Source organism: Lepisosteus platostomus, chromosome 11, assembly GCF_059453375.1.
Source record: "Lepisosteus platostomus isolate fLepPlt1 chromosome 11, fLepPlt1.hap1, whole genome shotgun sequence".
In the NCBI taxonomy this organism is placed as follows: Eukaryota; Metazoa; Chordata; class Actinopteri; order Semionotiformes; family Lepisosteidae; genus Lepisosteus; species Lepisosteus platostomus.
In genome coordinates this window covers 33,872,425-33,897,179 of record NC_142621.1, presented here as the reverse complement: position 1 = coordinate 33,897,179, position 24,755 = coordinate 33,872,425, and the positions used below count along the sequence as shown (strand labels likewise).

Below are 24,755 nucleotides of genomic sequence, written 5' to 3'. Positions count from 1 at the left end.
AAGGAGTTTGGTTTTACTAATGTACGCTGTTGACATTTGTGACAGCTTTTTACTCTTAATCAAATTATGACTGCAAGTGAAAGTTCTGATTTTTTATTATCCATTAATCACTGTTTTAAAACATCTTTCTCTCGTCTTTAGCAGTGTTAACAGTATGTTTTAGTAATGTCTGATCCACTCCTGCAGATAAGAGAAAAGCTTGAGTGAGGTTTTGAGATACAGTACCTGGTGCCATTAATTGAGTCTTCTGAGGCGTACCTGAGGTCTAACTGGATAGTTGTTTTTTGCCCAAAATAAAACAGTTTAACCTCTTAAAAAATATCACTTTCATTCCAGTTTCATGTGTAGCAGTAAAGATTATTATATCTGTTAAACCTTTGGTTACTCATGATACACAAAAAACTTTAAGAAAAGAAGGAGCTACCAATGCTCTGAGAGAAAAGACTTGCTGAGGGGAAAGAAATTCTCAGGTATAGCTAAGTAATCTTTAAAGTATATGAAGTGGCAGACATTAAAGAAGCCATTATGTATTTGTCATTTAAATTGTCAAGTGTACAAAATTTAAGCATAAAAGAAAAGGGGTTGGAAAAGGTTATTTGACATGAGGTGGTTATGTAACTGAAATGTGACAATGTGTTCTGGAATTTATGCAAGAAAGGGTAAGTTGGAGATGGGGCGAATAAGCTTAATTATAAAGCTCTGTGAAGTAGATACAGAAAGGTGTTGACTAGAATGAAATCCTTTCATATCATACACCCTGCTGGTGATCAAGACAGTACTTACTGGGAATCAGATTTAAGGAAGAGTAAAGTCTTTCTGTCTGTGAATGTGGAAGTTTTCATGTCTTTGTTATTGATGATGTATGTCCAAGAAACTCCAAGTTTCATTTAATTACTTTAATTTACTATTACTGTACTTAGCTCATGATTACCTACATTTTTTAATGCCATTGTGTGAATTTCACCTTCACCTGATGATATACAGATATACTTGCAAACAAAACCTGAAATGAAATTGTCTGCTTAAGTATCTAGCAGATACTAAACTTTGGATGCAGATACACAGTGTTTATAGTTTTATTCTACATTATCTGTGAAAATCAAACAGTTCATGCATTGCTACCAATGTTCTGAGAAAACTCTGGGCTTACAGTATTTAATTATTGAGCCCTGTGCTCAGCATGTTGACAGCATACAGTATAGACTTCAAAATAGTCTTCTTGACTCTTGGTCTTAAGGGAATTTATCACACTTATATTTATGACCTGCTGACAAATTGCACCCATAGCTGCACTCTCAGTTCTCATTAATTGTCCATCCCATCAACGAGACTGTGAACTGTGACTTCTCCTCCTATGCACATTGTCTGTGAAATACTTTTCTGTGTGAAATTGGGTTTGTCAAGCTTTGTTATCAAATGTAATTGTTTAAACTGGCAAACCTAAAGGTTTTCTCATGTATATTGAGGCATTATTGAGTCATGGCAGCACGATGATGCACTGGTTTGTAGTTCTTGGGCCTTGGTTCAGTTTCTGGGGTGCTGTCTGTGTGGAGTTTCTGTATAGTCCCTGTGTTCATGTGGGTTTCCTCCTGGTGCTCCGGTTTCATCCCACAGTCCATAGACATTGGTTGGTTAATTGGCTAAAGGGAAAATGGGCCCTGTGATAGTGTGTGTCTGTGCCTGTGTGTGCACAGCAAAGGACTGGCATCCCATCCAGGGTGTATCCTGATTCTGCACAGGCGTTAGCAACCAATTTATAACTGGTTTAAGGCAACTCACATTTTCTTGTTATCATCATCATTCTCCACTGGGAGAAGCCCTGGGTTGGCAATGGCCTAAAACTGCCTTGAATTCTGGGGTCTGAAGAAGAGAGCCCAGCACTATGTGCTGCACTGTACTAATGTTTCACTGGTGTTAAGGCTATCTAAATGTTTCACTTTTGGAACCAATATGGTTACTCTTTATATACTGTAGGTTTAGAAGAAATTGTGGTATTCGGGATAACTTGTTCATGTTGTTGCTGCTGTGCTTTTGTTTCAGGCCTGATGATCTCAGGTTTTGCCCGGGTGGGGGCAGTTCTGGGAGAGAAGGCATTTGTGGAGCGAGCGGAACAATCAGCACAGTTCCTAAAGGACCACCTGTGGAACCCAGTTGACAGGAGGATTCTGCGGTCGTGCTACAAAGGGGAAGGCACAGAGGTAGAGCAGACGTAAGTGAGACACCAGCTTGATCTGTATTGAGACAAACTATTGAACTTAAAGTCTTCCGGATGGGCAAGATTTACCCAGGCTGAAGTGGATGACCGCTGGAGTATTATTCACTTTTATTTAACATTTTCAGTCCTTTGTTATTTTTTTAGAATAACATTCAGTTTACATAGGCACCTTTCAATTGGCAAAATGCCTTTCCTAATTCTGGTGCAAGTTTTCTTAGCAGAAATAGGCTTAGTAGCTCATTGTAGCACAAAACTCAATTAAGTGACTGTTAGGATGGATTTCTAATTTTCGCGAGAGGAATTGACTTAGAAATGAAGTTCAGCATGGAGCATCATTACATTCTTGGAATTCAACTGAGTGCCACTGAATAAAATGGGATTCATTAAAACTAAGTTTAAATTTTAGAAACAAATCAACAAAAGTCAGTGGTTTTGATATACAGTATTTATGGCAGTAAATCTGTTTGAACACACTGTTTTTTCTCATATGTTTGTGTCCACAATTGCTGCAGTTAGTGCTGCTATTAGTAGAATAGGCAACTTAATTATTCTAAAATTTTGCCCTTCTTGTGCTATGTAAAAAAAGAAAGAAAAAGGTCTAAGAGAGTGATGTTACTTTGATAAAGTAATTGTGTAGAGCTGTACAATTCTCATATTTCCCTTTTAACACAGAGGTTTGTAGAACTTGGAAGTGGTATAATAAGATGTAACAGAAACTCAATTTTATGATGGAATTGTGCATTCAAATTGGGGAGCTTTTGAGATAAAAAATCCATACATTTTACCTCCCTACAGGTGTTGAGCTGATCAACCATTGACAAGATGACAAAATTAATTTCAGCTGCACAGCTTTCAGTTTACTGTTCCCAGACAGTGTGAGGAATGCTAACAAATTCCATTTTTACTCTTTTTGAAATTTCTGATTGGTCTGTTTGAGAAGATTTTTAATTAGCATCGGAGTTTGGTGGCTAGTTCAACCTCACTATAAGTGAGTTGTTGTCATTTATAGTGCCCTCCTGATTTATTCATAATACAATATTCAACACATACCGATATATTTTGGCCAAACACGAGCTTCCCTCTGCAAAGAAGTTCAAGCATGGCTGAAATGGATATTCTGGCATGAAACTGATCCAAATTGACAAGGAAATGGTTAACTTTACACAGAATAAATGTTCTTGGCTGGCCTTCCCAGTCTCTCGACCTCAGCTGAATTTTTATGGTTTGAACTCAAGAAGGCAGATCACAAACAGAAATCAAAGGTTCAGAAGGGCCGAGACCAATAATGCCAGGAGGAATGGTCACAAATCTCCCCACAAGAGTGTCTGTACTTCAGCACACTACAGGAGGCATGTTTTCAATGTATTCTATGCCAGAGGAGGATTTACAAAATGCTAACTACAGGAATGTGAATAAATGTGACTCTTGTGTTTAATACACTTAACTATTTATGACAAATACAACTTTTTTAGCTCTGAGTAAAACTACTAAGATTAAAGCAAAACATTATCCAATCTGTAAATCTTTCGATTATATGATGTTTCTTTCTGTTTATACAATATTAACATTATCGGGGGTATGACTAAATAAGGAGGGCACTGTGTAACCATGACTGTAATACTTATAGATTCTGAATCTTGCCTGTCATTTCTGAGAAGTATGTTCATATTGTTAGAGTCTTCAGGTTCATGCCCTCAAGTTAGCATTGCCACAGCCTCAGAGTTGTATATGTTTATATATATTGGTTTACACTTCCATTATGCAGCTTCTTACATTACTGGCTTTGTAGTAAACATAACTTTGGTACCCTCTTCCTCTTTCTAGCCTTTTTAAAATACAGTACTTCAGCACTTTTTAAATCCTTATACCAAGTAGGATGGCTCTCATTCAGATTCAAAGGAGATGTTTTTAAAAAGCTGAAGCTTTTTGTCAGCATGTTGGGTGGTAATATCAAATTTGAAGTGTCTTTGACTTCGACACTTCTTGCATAACTTACAGTATATGCACTGTAATGGACACTGTGTTGGAAAGTGGATTTGTTAGTGATCCAACTGCAGTTTAGATCTGGGATGGGTGACTTCACTCCTCAAGAGTCTGTGTTCATGTGGGTTTTATAGCTATTTAAAATTTAAAATAGGTCACTACAGCCGTGATAGTCAGAAGTGGAGAAAAGACTGTAGATAAATAATATATGTCATATTTTGAACTGTACTTTCTGGAAAAGATTCTGCTTATTATGCACCTTCATCTGGTGTGATAAGAGGTCATCACCCTGTTTAACCTCACAACATCCTTAAGGCATACAGAGAATGCATGAAACATACACCATGACTGAGGGTCTAAAGAGCAAACTGGATGCTGCATTAGCAGCATTAGCATAGATGTCTCTAGGATCTTTAGCCAGCCTGCCCAGAGGAAGGGTGACTCATGTATTGACGGAATGCCCAAACATTTCTGTCTTAATATGGGAATTTTGGTTCCAATTTTGAGTGCCTACAGATTAGTCTACTGTCAAAGTGAATATGCCCAGGCAGGCTGAAAGCCATTCCTTCAACTGGACTGTCTTACATTGTCATTGTATTGCTGCTGTTGGTTGTTGACAGAAGGAATCATGAAGTTTAGGAGACTTCTGAGAGCAGACTGAGAGAATGTATTCTGAGACTCCGCCACCTACCTAGCTTTGGTACGAGGGAGTGCGCATTACTTCAATTTCAGCACCCTGCATGCAGTCAGGATTGACATTTCTGGAAATGTTTCCAGAGGTAAACGGGGTCAAATGAAAAAAAAAACATTTTTCTAAACTGAATTTTAAGAGGCCGAGAGCCTACAGGTAAATTGCTGATATGTGACACATGGGTTTTGACTCCCTGGCTTATCTAATGTGACATGAGTTTATGGCAGACTGACAGTGGGCCTGAGCTCTCCTGACAGTGCTCATTGGCTGCATCAGTCAGTATCTGAAACAGCATGAGTTGGAACAGAAAAGTTCAGTGAGGAGACGATCAAACAACATGATTGCTGATCAGTGTTTAGAAATGTTTTGCCGGAAAAGCTACAAACACAGGCATATTTTATATCTTAACTGCTTCAGACTCCTTCCCTGGCCTATGAACCAGTAATATTTTCTAATTTTAATGCTGTTCTTGTCTGTCTGATTTATCAAAATCAAAACAACAGTAACACAAGAACACAAAGCCTATACATTTTCTCCACTTCTTAAGACAAGGAAAAACATGATTAAAAATAATAGCCTTTACCCCAAAACCTTAACAGCCTTAAATACACACTATAAGGGTTGTGTGCTAGAATAGAATTAAACTGTACATAATAATAAAAATAATAACTTGATGTCTTTTGCAATACTTTCAAAGTAAATGTATGTAGCTGAGTCAAAGCAGATGTGAAAATTATATGATACACATTGATTACTGTTTGGACCAGACAGAAGTTCAGTCAGTTTCTTCATTAAACAGCTGTTTCTATTAGGGGAGCTTAGTCTGTAAGATGCAAGAAAGCACTGCTTATTAGAACTCTCATTGTCATTTCTACTGTAGGCTGCATTACAGAAATGCCTTGTGTTTCTGGTAATCTAACCTTTCTCTTTTCATCTTGCCTGCCATAAATTTAAGCCATATTTTGGGTAAACATTCCTCCAATTTGACTCCATTTTATGGAAACTGTTGGCTAGCTGTTTCTAATTCATTTGTTTCAGGCAGCAGCAGAATTAAAACAGCCAGAGTGTCAAGAAAGAAATTGAATACACCTCTGAAAACAGTCATAATTAATTTATATTCCCCAAAAGCAGTAGAATATTGCTTTTAGTTTTTTTTTATTTTACTGCCAAAACTTGTAATGCCTTTATCCACTTCTGAGGGTCAAGAAAGTACTTGTTCTAGAAGTAAAAATTAGATTCTTTTGAAAAAAAGCTTTACTTCTAACTGAAGACTTTCATCTGAGAAGGAATTTCTGGCTCTCAATGTGCTGTTTTTGAAATTGAAATCTATCAGATGTTCTTTTAATTTGCTTTATCCCACTGCTGGAACTCCTTTTTTAAGTTTTAATCATTTGGAGGCAGCAGAATGTTAAAGATTGAAGATGATTAATTTATAAGGAAGTCTACATATTTTTGTGCTGATTTTAGATCTGTACTGCTGGGTTTGTGCCTGCAAGAGAAAGTATTTTCTGCTTTCTGCCTTCAGATGAAATGCACTAATTTCAAATTTATATTCCTCTAATTGTTTACATATTTTTCTAGTTTTAGAAGTAGATGGGGTGGCGGCGAAGTGATAAGCATTGAGAGCTAGGACCCCAGGTTCAATTCCTGGCATGTTTTTAGCATGGAGTTTACATGTTCTCCCAATGTTCACATGGGTTTCCTTTGGATGCACCAGTTTCCTCCAAAGACATACTGGTAGGCTAGTTGACTTTTTGGAAAACAGGTTGTGGAATGAGAATGTGTGTGTTTGTGTCTGTGCCCTGTGATGGACTAGTGTGTCATCCGAGGTATACCTTGCCTGGTGCCTTTTTACTTGCCATGATAGGCTACAACTCCCCTGTGACCCTATATTGGATAAGGCGGGTGAAAAAATTGAAAGGATGGGTAATGTGTCCTTCTGAAAAAATTTAAAAACATGTAATATACTATAACCTAAACTTCATTACACTGAAAACAGTCATGCTTATCATAAGGCGATAAAATACTAATGTCACATTTATGTACGCCACAGTTTTCCCTAACTGAAACTGCAATATTCTGATTGAGGTCTAACCAATGCATTTCATTGTAAAATTTGACTTTCCTATATTTATGTTCTACATATTAAAACATATCCATGTATTTTGTGACAATTGTATTAGTTCCCCACACTGTCTTGTTGAAAAATATGGCGAGTCTAAACTCAATTTTATTTCTTGATTCCTTTCTGTATTGTCTTGTAATTATGCACATTAAATTTCATTTACAACATATGTGCCAAATCTTCAGTTATATTTGTGTCCTTTTATATTACTTGTTCTGTTTTTAAATAGTTGCAGTATCACTTACTGTATGTGTTACCCATTGTGTTACCCATTAGAACAATGACACAGATTATGAAGAGGATTGGCCCTAAACGTTTCTAAACTGATATGTTTCTAATCACCCTAATAGCTTTTCTTGTTTTTTTTATGAAAAGCTTTCTGAAAGTACAAATATAATTTGTTTCTGACATTGTTTAGTGTGCAAAGAAATCAAGTAGATTAGTTAGACTATACTGACCTCTTCTAATTCCGTTCCTACAATCTCCTAGAGTTCAGTTTTCATTGAGCTCTTCTGATTTTGATCTTATGATATCTACATAATTTTAGATGTAATTGAGGGAAGGCTGTTTGTTCTATAATTTCCTAGAAGTGTTTTGCCCCCCCATTTTATGAATGTGCATTGCCTTACTTCCTATCAGTAGATCCATTTTTGGAAATAAGAGCCATATGAAATATCCTTGTGAGTGGTTCATAAATAACTTAATAACTTCTCAATTTCTTTGAACACACTTGAGTAAATACCATCTGGTCCAGACAATTTGTTTGAAATTCTCCGGGTTGCTTTAACACACTGCCCTCTGATTGTCACGGACGTCCAAAGGGACTAACCGTGGGGAGCAGGAGAGCGGAAAAAGACCCATATGCGTAGCGGCGAGACGGGAAAAGGGCCCGGGCTCATTAGTGCCAAGAGTTCAGGAATGCCGTATAGAAACCTATGCCCTCAGGGAGCGGACGTGGGGCGCCCTGGTGCTAGGCGGGTCTCAGGACATCCAAACGTCAATGCTGAGCCAGGACAGAGTGCAAGACCCGGAAATATATAGCCCAAGGGAAAGAGAGGGACCGGAAGGACAGCAGACTGGAAACTAGGGACAGGACAGAGAAGGAGCGCCCTCTGGCTGCAGAGGGCGTGACACTGATATGGTGAAATTATTTAGAGCTGAGTGGGATTTTCTTTTTACCTGTGGCTTGTTATATAAATGTCCTCCCTTGTTAACACCTGAGTAAAGTTATCATTGAAATCTTCCACCATTCCCTCATCATCTTTTATAATAGATACATTTGTATCCTTAGGCACGTATGCTTTACAATATGCATACTGTAGTTTAGACAGTGATATTAGAGTGAAGGAAAATGACAATTATTTGATGTTGGATTCTTCAGTTATGTTTAGAATACTGTAAAACGTTTACTTTCAATGTTTTGGACTACTGTGGAGACGTTTGTGTTACTTTTTGAAAACAGCCTTTTAAGGCAAAGTTTTTGAGATATGTTCTGGAAGTGCCCGAGCTAGGGTTAGGGTTAGGGTTTGAACAACACCTGGAGATTTTATGATGCATTTGCTCCGCTCAAGGATGCATTTGAAATGCAGGAATAGTGTTGTTTTTTTTCTTCCCCTAAAAATTAATTTGGCCCAGTTTTGCTCTTTTTGCGAAGTGCGCACCTGTCAATCAAAACAGGTGAAAAATCAAAAGTTCGAAAAGACACTTTCTAAATGCTAAACTCTCTTACTTATTGCATTTTAACCTGAGAGAAAACATAAGTTTAGCTACACTTGAGTGTTATTTGTAATTTTGACCTGTAGACAGCACAAAACATGTTGAATTCATTTGCTATTCCAGCAGCAGGTAACGCAAAAAAAAATGAAAAACTGGAAAATGAAAGCAGATTCACAGCAGTTACATTTAGAATACTGTAAAACTTTTCATTTGCTGAGGTCGTGGATGCTTTGGAAATGCAGGAATGTGTTGTTTTGCTGCTTCCTCTATAAATTAAATTGGTCCAGTTTTGCAGTTTTTGCGCCTGTCAATCAAAACTGGTCAAAAATCAAAAGTTTGAAAACACACTCTCTACATGCTAAGCTTGTCACTAAACAGTTCTTTCCAGACCCTATGCTGACGATACAATCTGGGGTAGTGAGAAAACACGGGGGGAAAAGTCATGCAGGAGACGGGAATGGAGAACAGGGGGAATGTCCTTGGTGCTCAGGTGTCCAGGGGGAGTGAGTCTGGAGCAAACAATCAAGGAAGAAGTCCAAACGGGGAATGCAACACACAAGCATAAGTCCATGTCCAGGCGATACATCCAGGAGATTAAAAATGGGAACCGAGTTGGGACCGGTGGGGGGAACAGGAACAGAAAGTTAAAAACATAATGGAGCCAGACGTATCAGGACCCGGGCTCACATGAACCGGGAGTCAATGTAGAGCCCCGATTATCGTCTGCATCTGGCTTTTAAGGGTGAACTGAAAAGGGGCTGGAATAAGGAACAGGTGCGGGGAATGAGGCAGAACGAGGAAGGGCTGGAGCGCCCTTAAGAGGAGGGGTTTGCGATCGTGACAAAGCTGTCTTAAGTTTTGTATTTTAAACCCAAGGAAAATGATAAGGTTGGGTAAACGTGGGTTTTTTAATAATCCTGACCTGTAAATGGCACAGATCTTGATTTTATTCGTCATTCCAGCACAGAGTAGCATGAAAAACATACTGGAATATTAAAGCAGATTCACATCCGATACATTGAAATGCCATGAAACTGCCACTTTAAGTGTTCTGGAGTAGTAGGCTCATTTAGGTATACTTTTGACCACAGTGTTGTAAAGCATTGTTCTTGGTATATGTTCTGGAAGTACCCCACCTAGGGTTAGGGGTTAGACATTTTGTGAAGCATTTTGCTAGACTTGCATGTTATTTTGAATCTTGATCAGACGGCACAAAAAATGTTGATTTTATTCACTATTTCAGTAGCAGGTAACACGAAAAAGAAATACTAGAGAATTAAAGCAGGGTCACAGCAGTTATATTTGAAGTGTCATAAAACTGCTACTTTCAATGTTTTGGTCTCCTTTGGAGTCATTTGTGTAATGTTTTGAACACAGCATTTCAAGGAAAGTTTTTTGCTATACAATACATCTCCTTTGGAGGTATGTCATAATGTTATTTGCATACATTAGCAGTCATAAGAATTAATGATTATATGGAAGTGAATGAATTTGGAAACACATGAGAACTGCTTCTTGTGCCATTTTCCATGTGTTAAGTTGCAGCTGCTGCCATTATTGAATAGTGGAAGTGTTCCTAACATGCAGTGAGGGCTACTTACTATATGAGAACACATTACTGCTATTACTGTATTCATATTGAATGTACAGTAATATGCTTCATGCAGTTCCACAGGAGTGATCTAGTTGTGTTGCATATAATCAATTTTCACAGTTTCGAGTTTCGTGACTCATTTGACTTGTTGTGCAATGTAATTGGTTTGGATGGGATTGTGTGAAACAGATCCGTGAAGGAAGTGGCACAACATGGAAAGATTAGAGTGATGTGAGCTGTTTGCAGAAATAAACTTAGGCTTTGAAATTGTTGACACTCATTAAAATTGCCTGTAAGGTATTTCTTTTGGCCCAGTTTCTTAGAGGAGCAATGACTCTTAAGTCAATGTTAAGTACAATAGTCTTGGAGATACAAATGTAAACTGATTATGCTGAGAGAGCTATGCATACAGTAACTCTTTACTAATGCCGGCTCACACTGGCAGATGGCAGGCTGGATAGCAAGGGAACTGTGGTTGTCATGCTGGAACAATACTGTGTCATTATTGTGTCTAAATGGCTGTTAAGGCCAGTGTGTACTCTGTACTATGACCTGGGGCATTGCTGGCACAAATGGCCTTTTCAAATGACCAAGTGTGACTTATTAACCTTTTAGCGTAGGGTTAAAGGATAGTGATGTGTTGCATTTCATCCTTTTTTCACATTAATTTATTTATCCAGAAAACTGTTTCGAAGGTGTCGTTTCAAAAAAAGATACAGTAGATTGCTGCGTTTTTTCTTGTTTTTTTTCATACAATGTTTCCATGTTAATACTTCATTATCTGTTAGTAGTAATACAAATAACTGCTTAGAATTCTAACTTTAGTGATTGAGAAAAAGTGTAATGGAATTGTTTTACTTTTTATCTTGAGAAGATGCAGTTTTCCCAGTTAAAGTAGCACTGTACGCGGACAGCGAGCTTAATGGTTTAATTCCTCGAAATGGAAGGTGAGAATTCTGTGAACATTAATGGACATGATTTTCAGCAATGAGTTTGTAGACGAATCCAGTGTTTGAACATGTGAAAAGGGAAAAATACGCTAAGCCTGGGGAAGTGGGATATTGTAGTAAGCACTGCATTTATTTATATATGCTACTGGATTGTTTGCACAGACAGAAATAGGTTTCAAGGACATCACAAAACATTATAGCTGCACTTGTTCTGTTGAATAGTACTAGGAAACCATGCACATTGAGTCTCGTCACTTCTCACTGACTAACATACTTTAGATGTGATAGATTTGATATCTGCAACAGTTTGTGTGGCAAGACTGTCTTAATGAAAGGTTTGGCACTGCCACTCATAGTGTAGAATTCTGTAATGTAATATGTTATTTGCTTTGACAAGAATATAAATCCATTCTTGAGACTGTTTCTAAACTGGGCCAGAACTGCATACTTTTCTTGTGAAGGAAGTGACTGCTGCAATCTAACGGTATAAAGAGAGAAAGTGACAACACCCTTCAGCAGCACGCTAGGAATGATGACACTGTTGGAGAGACTTGCAGAACAGCTCTGCTTTCCTGTAGCTGTGTCTGAGCTTTAGATTGTGATGTTGGGAATGACTACTGTATCACTCCACTTGCCCATTCACTTCCAGTGTTAGCAGCCTTTTATCATCTCTTTTCTCACCTACTCCTTTCATTAACACTGATAATTCTAACTGACAGTTTTTAAAGAAGCAATAATTTCCAATTTCATTAATCATTTTGAGCACTCAGTTTCCAAAATCGTATTTTACACAATTTGCAAGATCTGTTTTCATTTTTGGTATTAACTTCCTGTTTCCTTACTGTAACACAGAGAGACTGCTTGTCTCTCTGGGAGACTCTTCTGATGTGAAAGTGTCACTATGCAGGCGAAGGACCCAAAGGAATAAACAGTAGATAATGGCAAAAGTGTAGGACTCCATTTCATTTCCATCACGACTGAAACTTCCTGATCACAAGAAGGTGAATCAGATCCTAGAGGATTCCTGTTTTCTTATGTATCAGCTTGATTAATGTAAGGATTATCTTTTTATCACAACATGTTGGTTATAATTAATTTCACATTTAAACTATGGAAAGATAGCTAATAGTCAAAATGGGTGGCAAGATGGTGTAGTGGTTAACAATGCCGCATTAAACCTCTTGGGTCCAGAGTTTGATTCCAGGCTGGGGTGCATTCTGTGTGGAGTTTACATGATCATCAGTGGTCACTTGGATTTTCTTACAGTTTCTGGTTTCATCTCACATTACAAAGATGTAGCATGTTGACTTAAGTTAATAAGTGTGGTGCTGTTACCCTTACCAGGAAGAAGCAGCTTTCTGACAATGCATGGTGGAACAGTTAAAATAATATGGTGAGTGTATTAAGAAAAATAATCAGGGAAGACATATTAGAGTAGAACATACAAAATATAACATGCAGGGAGTGATTCAGTATTTGCTTTTCTTGTTAAACTCATTGTTTTGTAGCAGCACTGTGATTGATTTACAGTAATTGTTTGCATTGCAAACCTAAATATGTGCAATTCTGAAATTGTATGATATAAATTTGTTTCCAAACAAACATATGCATTATATGCTATAATTATTTATTTTAATATTAAATTATGCTAAACCTGCTTATGACTCACTTTAGTACTGTTACAGGATGCTTCAGCAAAGTCTGTCCCTCCTTCAAGTCTGTCAAAAACTCTCAGTCCAGATTTCAGTCATACGGTACATGCTCTATCAATGAAAACATAACAGACATGCTAAGGGTTTTCTCTAAGGGTTTACTCTCAGAATGCATTCACACTGTTAGGGGCCATTCCCCAGTTACTGTTTGGGTGGTTGTAAAGGAAACTCGTTAATCAATAGACTTAATTTAATGTTGCATCTATCTGACTAGGTTGTCCTTTTATTAAAAAGAAAAAAAAACATTTCATTTACAATACCTTTGCTTAAACCACCCTTTCCTATACCTATAAATATGCAAAATATGGCTTTCAAACCATAGACAAAAAGTGTAGCTTTTAGAGCTATAACACTGACTGTAACTCAGGAGTGTGAGTACTGATGTCTAGCTTTCAGAAACATAATGCTATTTTTGATCATTTTCAGAGAATTTCATTCATATGTAAAATAAACTGTAGTCGTTATTTTAATATCTTTATAAGTTTAACCGCTGAGAATACATGCAATCTTGTTTTCTATAATATGGGGTCCATAGAGTTGCTGTCATTTGTAAAACAGTTATTTTTTCTTTTCTCCTTTGACTTGGTAACACAAGTGTTTTCCTATTTAATGGAGTCCTGAATTCTGTATTATGAATGTTGTTTGATTACCTGTTAAAAGCAGCAAGCATTTAGCCTGATTGCTGAGTGCCGTGTAGCAGGTGGTTTCTTTCTGGTATTTGTTATGTACCTGCAGTGGTGCCTGTGCTCAAGTAGTTCAATAAAGATTGTTTCTATGTTTTCTTTTCAGAGCCTCCCCCATTTTGGGTTTCCTGGATGACTATGCCTTTGTGATTGCTGGGCTGTTGGATCTGTATGAGGCCTGTCTGAACCCTAGCTGGCTGGAGTGGGCAGAAGTGCTGCAGGAATGCCAGGATGCACTGTTTTGGGATAAGGAGGGCTATGGCTACTTCAGCAGCGATCCCAGTGACCCTGAGGTGCTCCTGGAACTCAAAGACGGTGAGCTGCTGGAAAGCCTTGAACACCGCCCTTGGATTTCTGGTTAACGGCGACCTCTGTCCTAATGCATGTGGTTAAGTTGCAGTTCAAGGGCTTCTGACAAACCTGATTTGTTGGGCAAATGTTGATGGTAAACCTGACTGAGCAGAGTGAAGCCCCACCAGGCAAAAGCAATCAATTTTGAGAGCTTGATTGCTTCTAACTCCGAAATATAAAAATAGCGTTGCAGGTTCCCATTAAGTATTTACAGTACATCATTTATACTAAGAGTGTTTTTACTAAGTTAGTCAGAAGACATGTTGTATGGTAGCACACTTACAACTCCAGGGCTGTGGTTGTGATTCACACCCTGGCTCTGTTTATGTGGAGATTGCATGTGTCCTCACGTCTGCATAGGTACCCTAGTTTCCTTCACCAAAGTCATGTTGTTTAGGTTAAGTGGTATTTTTAAATTGTCTTTTAAAGATAAAGATTTAAATTTAAAAGTATCAAGTGCAGCCTGTATACTGTTAGCACCCTATGCCTTCTGTAATAGGTTCCAGATCAGTATGACCCTGATTGAGCAAAGGGGTTACTGAAAATGGACTGGACAGATAACCAGGAAACAAGAAAAAACTAATGTTATTATTGAATAATGCTGAGAATCCAAATTCAAGACAATTGCTTGAAAAGCATTAGCTGTACCATACCTTATCAATTTGAGTTTCCCATCACTGCTTCACTAACAGTTAGTTGTTGGCATCTAACTGCCTGCAATAATTGTGTGCACATCAAATTCTCTCTGGATCAAACGGACAAATGCATTCCTGCACCTGATGTTCTTAATCATAATCTGAAAACTGTAGTTTGTCTGTTCATATAAAAGTACAGAAAAACAAACATCCGAAGAAGGCTCTCCAAGCAAAATGTTGTGTCTCTTTTCTTTCCTTTCAGTATGAAATAAATCTTTGCCTGGTCCTATAATGAAAATAAGCTATGAATTAATAATAAACCTAAACACAAAGAGCAATTTCGAAAGGTTGATAAAATAATCCTTACTAAAAAATGCACAATAATAGTCATATTTTGAAACTAAAAGTCTTGTAATTTTAGAAATCCAAATAATGTTTTGTATCCAGTGTTCAGATTATTCGCTATTATTGTCCAATGATCAATATAAGTCAGAAACTCTGTTAGGGATAATAATTAGGCATTAAAAATGTAGATGAACACATCAGCCAGCTCCAACTTTATGCCGTGAAACTAAATTTTGGGATATAATGAACCCTCTTCTGTTCTCACTCTACATGATCAGATGGTATTCATTTAGCTGTACAGTAGAACACAATGAGAAAGTGTAGAGACACCTGATAGCAAACATCTTTGTAAAATCCGTACTATCTAGCAACAATAACAATTGAGCACTTTCTACATTAGGTCATTGTGCTGCATTCTTCTGCAAATTGTTCACTGTCATCTCAACATAGCAATTCAATTGCATATACTGAAATATGCACTGACGGGAGCCCAGGTGTACAATTTGTTTCTTTATTAATTTGGACATTTATATATTTATTTTTATTTTTGGCAGGTTTGGTCCTCCATACTCTCTCAAACTCATTTATAGTACTCTTTATAGCTATCCTGTCAATATGTTGATTGTGCTAGTTGTCTGCTGTACTATAGTTCTTGTTTTTTCCAGAATAATAGAAAGAACTAAAAAGATTGAAACAAAAGTAAGAACTACAAGTAACGCATCGACACATGAAGTTGTTAATTTTAAGTAGCTGTTCATAGCAGGATGGTTTTAAAGATTTTAAAGATCTAGTACTTTCATAACTCATTTCTTGTGAGTACTGTAATTTTACAGGATGCATTTTATAAGGGGCTAACAATATTCTTGTACAATACAGATAAGGAGATAATAATATTGCAAAATATGTCATGTCAAAAAGAGAAGACATCAACTCTTGGCAATCCCTGTTGGTAGTGTCAGCAGGGTCTCCGTCTCACTCAGCAGTCCTCTTGGAGGCAGAAATGCCTCCTCCATGCAGATAAGACTTCTTTAACAGTGACACATTTGCTATATTGGCAAGTTTCATCAAACGGTATGTGTATGGTTCATTGAGGTAAAACCTTATTAAAAAAATGGCAAAATAATGATGGATTATGTTTCAGGTTATTCTTAACATTCAGTTATTTTCTGTAATTTAAATTAGTATTTCCTGTTCCGTTCTTAGTGTTAAACAGTGTGACAGTAGCTTCTCTATGTGTTGGATATACAGTACCTAACTCCTGTTTTTGTGTTTGAGGGAGAGTGGGGTATTTGTCTGGCTTTGCACTTTGTTTTCCTATGACACTGCTGTCCTATCCTCCTCTACCCCATAAGCAAATGATGGGTGTGAGGGATCAATTATTTTAGCTTGTGTTTTTCAATGAAACAAATAATTGTACAAAACATGAAAGATGTACTAAACAAATTAATTCACTGGCTTTCAGTTAATCAAGAAAAACAGATTTCACAGCCTGGATGAGATGTTACAGTTAATTTCGTCTGCAAAATAGAAAGTTTATATATGTTGTACTGTAAAGGCTTGTTTTGGATTTGACAAATAGTAACTATCAATGTTAGAGAAATGATAGAGAAACTTATTAACTTACTTGTCTGACTACTGTATATATACAGTATATTATAGTACTTAAACCAATGCTCTACCATGATGCCTCTATGTCTATTTCAATTGACGCTGGCCTATTTTGGTATAATTAATATAAAATGTTTGACTGCTAGGACCCATAGTGCCAGTGGGGGGACAGCGGAAGCTTGTAGTGCTGCTACTGTTGCAATCAAAGCCTTGTTACATCAAGGGTTCTGTTGTACCTATTTGACAGCATATGAGGGGTCCTTAGATACAGTAGGAACTTGGAGGGGAGTACTCCTGGGACTGGGTGAGGAGGGATTTGTGTAGGATAGTTTTTTGCATCATATTAAATCAAGTATAATTGAAGTTCATTAGCAATTTTAATTGTATCAGTTTTGCTGTGCCAATTTAGAATACATTCTATTAATAAGAATCTTAAGAATCTATTACAACAAACCAATGAAGAAAGTACACAGAGTACTGCTAGAAATAATATCCATAACTCCTGTCCCATCCATACACTAAGTACTGTATCATCCCAGTTTCTCTGTAGAGCGGCAGCCATGTTTCATGGGCACAGAATCATATTGGAGTGCTGATCAATAACTGATTCTCCATTCATTGTTATTACCTAGGATAATTTTTAATTTCAGTATTAACATTTTATGACGCTTTATGGAAATCAAAGTACTGTATGTAATTCCATATACTGTACCTTTGTGTTGTCAGCTGTCCAGAAATCAAGTACGTTATTTAAGCAAGATTCTCCTCATGTGATCGAATTGTATTGTCTTAAAATGCCATTGTTTTGCCTTTTTTTCTTAGGAATGACTAGGATAACAGATTTAGGTCATTTTCTTTATTTACAGTTGCCCTTATTTGTTTTCGAGCCTTGAAAATTATGTTCATCCCAGTTCAGCACTTGTAAGATTGGCCTCATTCCTTCAAGTCTACTTTTCTTTTATAAACTATAAACACTAATTTTAGACTGGAGGCTTTAAAGATTCAAAATCTACATCATCAGGTGCAATACTGTGGTCCTAATTTTCCAGAGATTTCATTACATGATATCCCAATTTATATGTGGAAAGTGGAAATCACCCAGTAATATAACACTATATTTGCTACATACCTTCTTGATCTTATCATGCAGAGACTGCATGAGTCCACGTCAGCGTTAGTTGGTCTATGGCATACTGTACTGTACATCTAGTTCATTTTCAGTTTCATATACTGTAGATACTAAATTGTCTGTACCCTCTTGCTTTATTTTTCTAGCTTTTAGATTATTTGTGGAGATGCTTCCACTGTGCGGTATGTACACCCTGTCCCTGCAATTGTATTTTATGGGCACTCGGTTATCTTTGTCGGTCTTGCTAGAAATTGCTGTTGGTTTGGATTACTCCAGAGGAAGCAAGAAAACAGAAGTCACCTGAGAGTAAATTTTCCCTCAGTCCCTACAAGCAACTAGAACTGAGTTCCAGAATCAACGCCATTTCATTTTTTCACTCCTTTCATTTATTGATTTGTGTTTTTGAAATTGAGAAAAACCCAAAGCTGAAAACATTTCAACAGTTTGCAAAAAAAAACAAAACAGAGAACAAACAAAACTGCTCCTACTGTAGCTGTTTCCTGTCGGTGCAGCACCAGCCTGTGCCCCACAAACACATAATCAACTGCAGAAATTTATTTTATAAATAATAGTACAGTTTTATATTTTATTAAAATACAGAACTCTGCCAATCTACAGTATGTGACTGGATTGTGTGTTCATTTTGAAAGCCTGACTGATGCCCCCTGTGGACTGAAATGAGGACGTTCATGTCATTTCAATAGTAATCTGAGAAATGTTCCAACCCACAATGAAGAAAAGCTTTTATTCCTGATCATCTTTTTCCGAAATGCAAACAACCAATTTTCTGCCTCTCTTAAGTGGATTTTCTAGCAGTGAGGTTCAACTGCAACACTTGTGCTGAACCCAGACTAATGGGTTGGGCACAGCACGAAAACACTCCCCAGCACTCAGCCTGTCGATCCGATTAGCCAGACAGGCTTTGAAAACCACAGTGCTGTCAGCAGCCCACACAGGAGACTGTGTAGATGCAGAACATGTGCAGAATAGTATTGGTTTTTTAATGCAACAACCTTAAAACAAGAAATATCCAACTTTATAAATTGTTTATTACAGGTTAGTGAATGAGAAGTTATGCTTACTTATTCCCTAATTTTTCAGAAATTTACTACAGTATCCACCCATGCAATTCAGCATTGCTTTAGCAGTTAAATCATGTAGTACATGGTACAGGGTGAAAGTAAAGGGATGCACTCTGGGATGTGTACCTCCTGGCAGTAACCTATGGGAGTAGTCTGACAATTTGGTCTTTGCCCAACAGAGGGAGTCAAATTTCAGAATCAATGCTTGATCCTCATTTTGACAGATTTATGGCATTTCCAGTGTCAGTGATAGCTATCTCCAGCCGAGGAGTGGATCCCCTACTTTCCAGGATGCAGAAACAAAAGAGAACATCTTGATTATGGTAGGTCACGTAAAAACTGACCCCCTCTAATCAGACTATCAGTAAGAGTATCGTCAATGACAGCTCTGCCTTTGAGTGTCCAAAGTATTAATCTTTCAGTCAATAAGCACAGTACTTCTGCTGTCCAGGGCTGGTATTGACGTGTCCCCTTTCTGTCTGTTGTCTTTTCTAGATCAAGATGGAGCAGAGCCCAATCCGAACTCAGTGTCTGCCTCTAACCTGCTGAGACTATCTCACTATCTGGGCAGGACAGAGTGGGAAGAACGCTCACAGCAGATCCTGGCAGCCTTCTCTGACAGGCTCATGAAGGTGCCTATTGCCCTGCCAGAGATGGTCCGAGTGTTGATGGCACACCACCACACTCTCAGACAGGTACTGACCGCATGCATGTTTACAGTTATATTCATAAAACAGAAACATTTTTAACCCATGAAAGCCTGAACATAAAGTTTAAATGTGGGAGAGGAACAGTTGTATTGTTTTGTGTTAAGGCATACTTTAAAGGATGGTTTCAGGTGTTATGTAAGTACAGTGCCCTAAAAAAGTATTTGGAACAGCAAGATAAAAACTTATTTTTGCTTTACAGTCACACTTTTATTTGACTTTAGTCTATTTTGCAATAATGAGATTAAAGCGAATACTATGTATTTGTGGGTGATTCAAATGTATGTGCAGATTTGATCAGATTAAAACAAAATATATACTTTGCGTTTAAGGTATCAAACCCAGTATGAAATCAACCCATTGAATTCAAGTGACTATACGTATCAGGACACATTCACTTTACATACATTCAACATTTAAAATCATACTTAAGTGGATTTAATTCTGAATTGGTCTAAGAATTTCCACTCCTGATAAGCTCTTTAATTTGGGTCATTGTCTTACTGCATGGTGAAGCACTGCCAAATAAGTATTGAAGCATTTTGTCTTACATAAACAGAAAAATATATATCTGTGAAGTACAGAATTAATTCAGCTGGTACATCATCAAGAAGAGTGAGCCAGTTCCAGTGATGGCCAAGCATTAAACAATTGTTTTAATTACTTCTTCATAATGCATTTTACAGTCTGCAAATTTGGTGATATGCCTAAAATAAATAAAAAGATAAAAGCTATTGGAAGCAATCAAACTGAGAGACACCTCAAAGCAGATGCATCTGCATTTCCCTGATACCTGCACATGCACAGGATGAAGTAGAGAAGCTCTAAAATCATCATTATCATCAACTTGTAAAACAATTATTTGGTTTACAGCAGGAAATGTATTTTGAGGAGCTGGTATTGGATATAAAACAAAGTGTCAGTCTCAGCTGATTCCCTTGTCATGCTGAAGAGGCATGTGAAAGGTTGAACGGGTAGCAGGTGAGCTTGTTAGACCGATTTCCAGAGAGAAGAGCCTGGCATAGCACTAAGATGCAGAAGAGGCACGTTACCAGCATCTCCTTGATTAAAGGAGAAGTCTCCTTCTTTCCCCATTTTAGTTTTTTAGTTCAGCTCACTATATTTTTAGATTTGCCTGTGTTTTATTTTCATTGTGTTGATTGAAATTACTGAGCACGACTGATAAGACAATCTCAGCTGAAATCAGTCGCTGAATACTTGATCTTTCTGAGTCTTTGAGAAAATTCTTTAAAGGAAATATTGGAATTCTTATTCTTATATTCTTTACTATTGGAAACATTTTATTATCTTTACATGACAGCTTGAGAAGAGCAGTGATGTAAGTGGGTCTCACAGAATTGTTTTGCAATGCAGTTCAGTTGTACCATATTCTCACCTGGCTTTTTACTGTATTGTGTACTAACAGCTCATTGCCTGTGGCCATCCTGAGGGGTCTGTTCTAGTGGTAAAATAAAATATATGTATTGTGGGATGTATTGTTATGGATATAAGAATGAAAGTTAAGGCTTGAAAGTGAAAGTGTATTTTAAGTACAGTAGGTGCAGGTTGAAACAGTTCAGGGCTTGAGACACATTTCTGTAATCACAGCCAGGGAACACATGTGTGTAGTGTAACACTTTTTCCCAGTATATTTCAAAGATGGGCTGTTTATCAGAAAGACAGAACAATGTGCCTTTTGTTATCAGTGCTTTCAAACTATTCTCTCCTAAAAATTATCTCCATTCTGCAACCCTTGCATTTATCCTGCAAAGATGGATAATAGGGGATGAGGATAAGATGACTATAGTCAAATAGATTCTAACAAAAATCTGTTAATTCAATTAATGCTGCTCATAGATCGATCCAGTTTGCAGCCCATCAGTTCATTAGCTGTGTGGGTGCACCACAGGCTACCATTAGCAGGTTCTCTCCTGCTGAGGGTGATTCATTCTATAAATATATTTCAAAGAAACATAAGAATAGTCCTGTATTCTTTATACATTTAATATTCTTGTGTATTTATTAACAAGAATATAATTATATCCACATGATAAGCAAGATATTAAGTGTGATCACACTTCACACACCCCTCATGAAAGTCTGTTTCGGGGAGACCTCCAGCATCTCCTGCAGTGATGATGTGGTTCTTCAGATTATGGCAGTGATGTGAGTTGAAGAAGCACTTCTAACACAAAAGGTGGTGGGTGGCTGAAGATCTGCAGGGCCATTTTGTTGAAGTAAATTCTACCAAACCTTTGAAGAACTGGCTGGCTAAGATCTTTGGATTAATAAACTGTTAAGAAGCAGTACATGCCATGACTGTTTCACTGAGGCATGCAACGGGTGTATACATCAGAAAAAAAATAACATACAAGAACGTAGTAAGAATTTTCTTGTGACATTTCTATAGAAAACAGAAGTCCATTTGTCCAGCAACCTCTCATTCGTCATAATTGCTAAAACTGACAAACATTCGCCAGCCTGAGCATTGCATGAGGGTGTTTTTAACTTAAAAGAAAAATACTTTTAATTGCTCCTTTTCCTTGTAGATCATCTGAGTTTATCACAATTTTGCATAGAATGAACTACTGCCATAAAGATTAGGATGCTTCCATAGTTTTATATTGTTAGTGGTGATTGTGTCTGTCTCTGTAATTCTGTAAGTCTTAAATCTTATTTCCTGTAAATTATGTAAATCTGAATCTTTTTGGATTCGATGAGTCAGAAACAAAATGAATATAAAATTTCTCCACACTCTTGACCTCAAGCCAGTTCTGTGTTTGGTCATCTGAATGTTCTTGTCTCAGCCTTTTCTGCCTTGATTCATGCAAACTGAGGTCTGATACCCCTTTACACAATCCAGCAAATGGTCAGTTGTTTTACAAATCTGTAGAATAGAAAACCCAGTTTCACACCTCGCCTCACCTCTCTTGACCTCGCACCACTTGATTGGCCACTCTGCCTCTGACATGTTGAATGTCAACAAGACAAAATAACTAATTTTGGACTTCAGGAGACCCAGAGGAAGTCATGCCCCCAGTCAGTATTGAGAGCTCAAGAGTGAAAACTGTCAGTTGCTTCAGATTCCTCCAACTGCAGAACTCCACCCCCCTCGCTTGGTCTGAAAAAGGCACAACAGCGCCTCCATTTTCTGAAGTGCCTAAAGCAGTGGTTCTCAAACTTTGTGGACCAAGTATCACCCCTGATCAAACCAAAGCATCCAAGTACCACCTACAAGTAATCTTCTCATAGGAACCCCAGAAATTCTCAATGACCAACATGAGCACGCGTGTGCGCACACTTTCACACACACTTATAATACATATTATAATAATAATCTTGATTTGATATAGCGCCTTTAAAGGTGGCTTCTCAAAGCCCTTTACAGAAAAAAAACAGGAACAACAACAAATAAAAATAAACAATAAAAAAGCACCATTTCAGTGAGAGGGGTGAGCCTGTTTAGTTGAGCAAAGCAGATGTGAATTCATTTTTTGAGCCTTGATACAATTCACAACAGAGTCTTTAACATTTTTTAAATCCTCAGGCATTTTCTTGACGGCAAAGGTTTCGCAGTGGATGTTGCAATGTGCCGATTCATTTCTGCAGCAACCTCTCTAATTCGTGCAACTACACCGTGTCAGCTTGTCATTGCTCTAGCACCGTCTGTACAAACTCTGATGCATTTTATCCAGTCGATGCCATTCTCTTTGATAAATTCATTCAAAAGCTGAAATATGTGCTCTCCTGTAGTTCCTGTTGGTAGCGGTTTACAGAACAGAAAGTCCTCATGGGACGTACCCTCAAACTCGTATCTAACATAAACGAGCGAATTATTGTTTATTTCAATAATTCTATGAGTGACTGTGTCTTTCCGAGGGGGCAGCAGGTTGAGCTGTTTAGCAGCCTTTTCTCCACACATAATCCGTGTCAGCTCTTTTGCCAACGGTAAATAAGGTTCTTCAAAAATAGTGTGGGGCTTACCTGCTTTAGCAATCCGCAAGCTTGCATTTTTCCCTTTTTCCGTTTCAGAAGTTAAAAGAAGTTTTTATTTCATGCGCATGGGAGCGAAACACAGAGACGCTTGGTGTATGTTTCTCAAATTAACCTAGAACAGTTCTTAAATATTTTTCTGTTATCTATCATGCTTTCCTGTGCTCACAAGATTACTAGCGTTCCTAGCACACATTTCTACGCATTCCTGTGTTTACAACATTGGCATTGTTCCAAAATCACGTTAATTCTCCTACCTCTCTATTTACTGGAGGTTTTTTTAAATACAATTGGTCACTTAGTTCGTAGCACGCATTCCTATAGAGTGGTATAGAATTACATTGTAGCTCTGTGTCCACTCAAGTATTAGCACGCGCTGTATTGTAGTACGTAGGCTGCGTACTCGACAAGTCTTAAAATAGAAAATATGAAAACCCGTCCCGATTTTTCAGCACACACAACAAAGTTCCAGGGTCATATGGCGTACCAGCTGGGGGCACGCCGCGTACCACTCCTGGTACGCGTACCACAGTTTGAGAACCACTGGCCTAAAGAAATGCAGTAAGGGGAAGCAGCTACTTGTGACGTTCTACCTCAGCATCACAAAAAGCATCCTAAGTCATTGAATCAATGTGTGATATGGAAAAGACAGTCACTCTACAAAGGGTTGTGGCAATGGCACAGAGAATTATAGGATCGGACTTATCATCAATTGATGAGATCCACACCATCCACACCTATTGTACTGTACATGTCTGTACAGAGCCCGAATACAAATACAAATGTGCATGTTCATGTAGCAAATAAACTCCTCTCTCTCTCTCTCAATGGTACTGTATGTTTTGTGACACTCTGGGGAGTGGGGGAGGTTTGGTCACAACCAGCTAGGGTCCTGATGCTGCATCCACAGTATAAGACCAGATAAAAACTCTGGCCAGCCTTTTTAATAAAAAACCAAAACAGAAGTCTACAGTAACTCCCTCTTTGGAGCCCTACCTACACGTCCAAAACTTACAAGCACTTTAACTTCATAGTATTGTTTTTCTAAATTCTTCTAAAAACCCCACAAAGCTAGGAAAAAATAGTACTCAAGAATCTTCAAAATCCTTTCAAACCAAAGACAGGCTTCCCGTGTCAGCCACACCTTTTTAAGCCCAGAGAGGTATACCTCTGACAGGTGTTGTTCATTTCCTGTCTAATGAGCTCTCACTTGCCTCCCTGGAAAATGCAGTCTTT

At 37.8% G+C, this 24,755-nt stretch overlaps 1 protein-coding gene across 2 annotated transcripts in view; it reads left to right on the top strand.

Annotated features, from left to right (window-relative positions):
• The window catches only part of spata20 (spermatogenesis associated 20), a 135,172-nt gene that overhangs the window by 37,440 nt on the left and 72,977 nt on the right, over positions 1 to 24,755 (top strand). For both annotated transcript variants that reach the window (XM_088599338.1, XM_088599339.1), the window contains exons 12-14: positions 2,041 to 2,209; positions 13,776 to 13,984; positions 19,315 to 19,514. In XM_088599338.1, the coding sequence (XP_088455464.1) occupies positions 2,041 to 2,209; positions 13,776 to 13,984; positions 19,315 to 19,514 (578 nt within the window). The remainder of the gene's footprint in view (positions 1 to 2,040; positions 2,210 to 13,775; positions 13,985 to 19,314; positions 19,515 to 24,755) is intronic.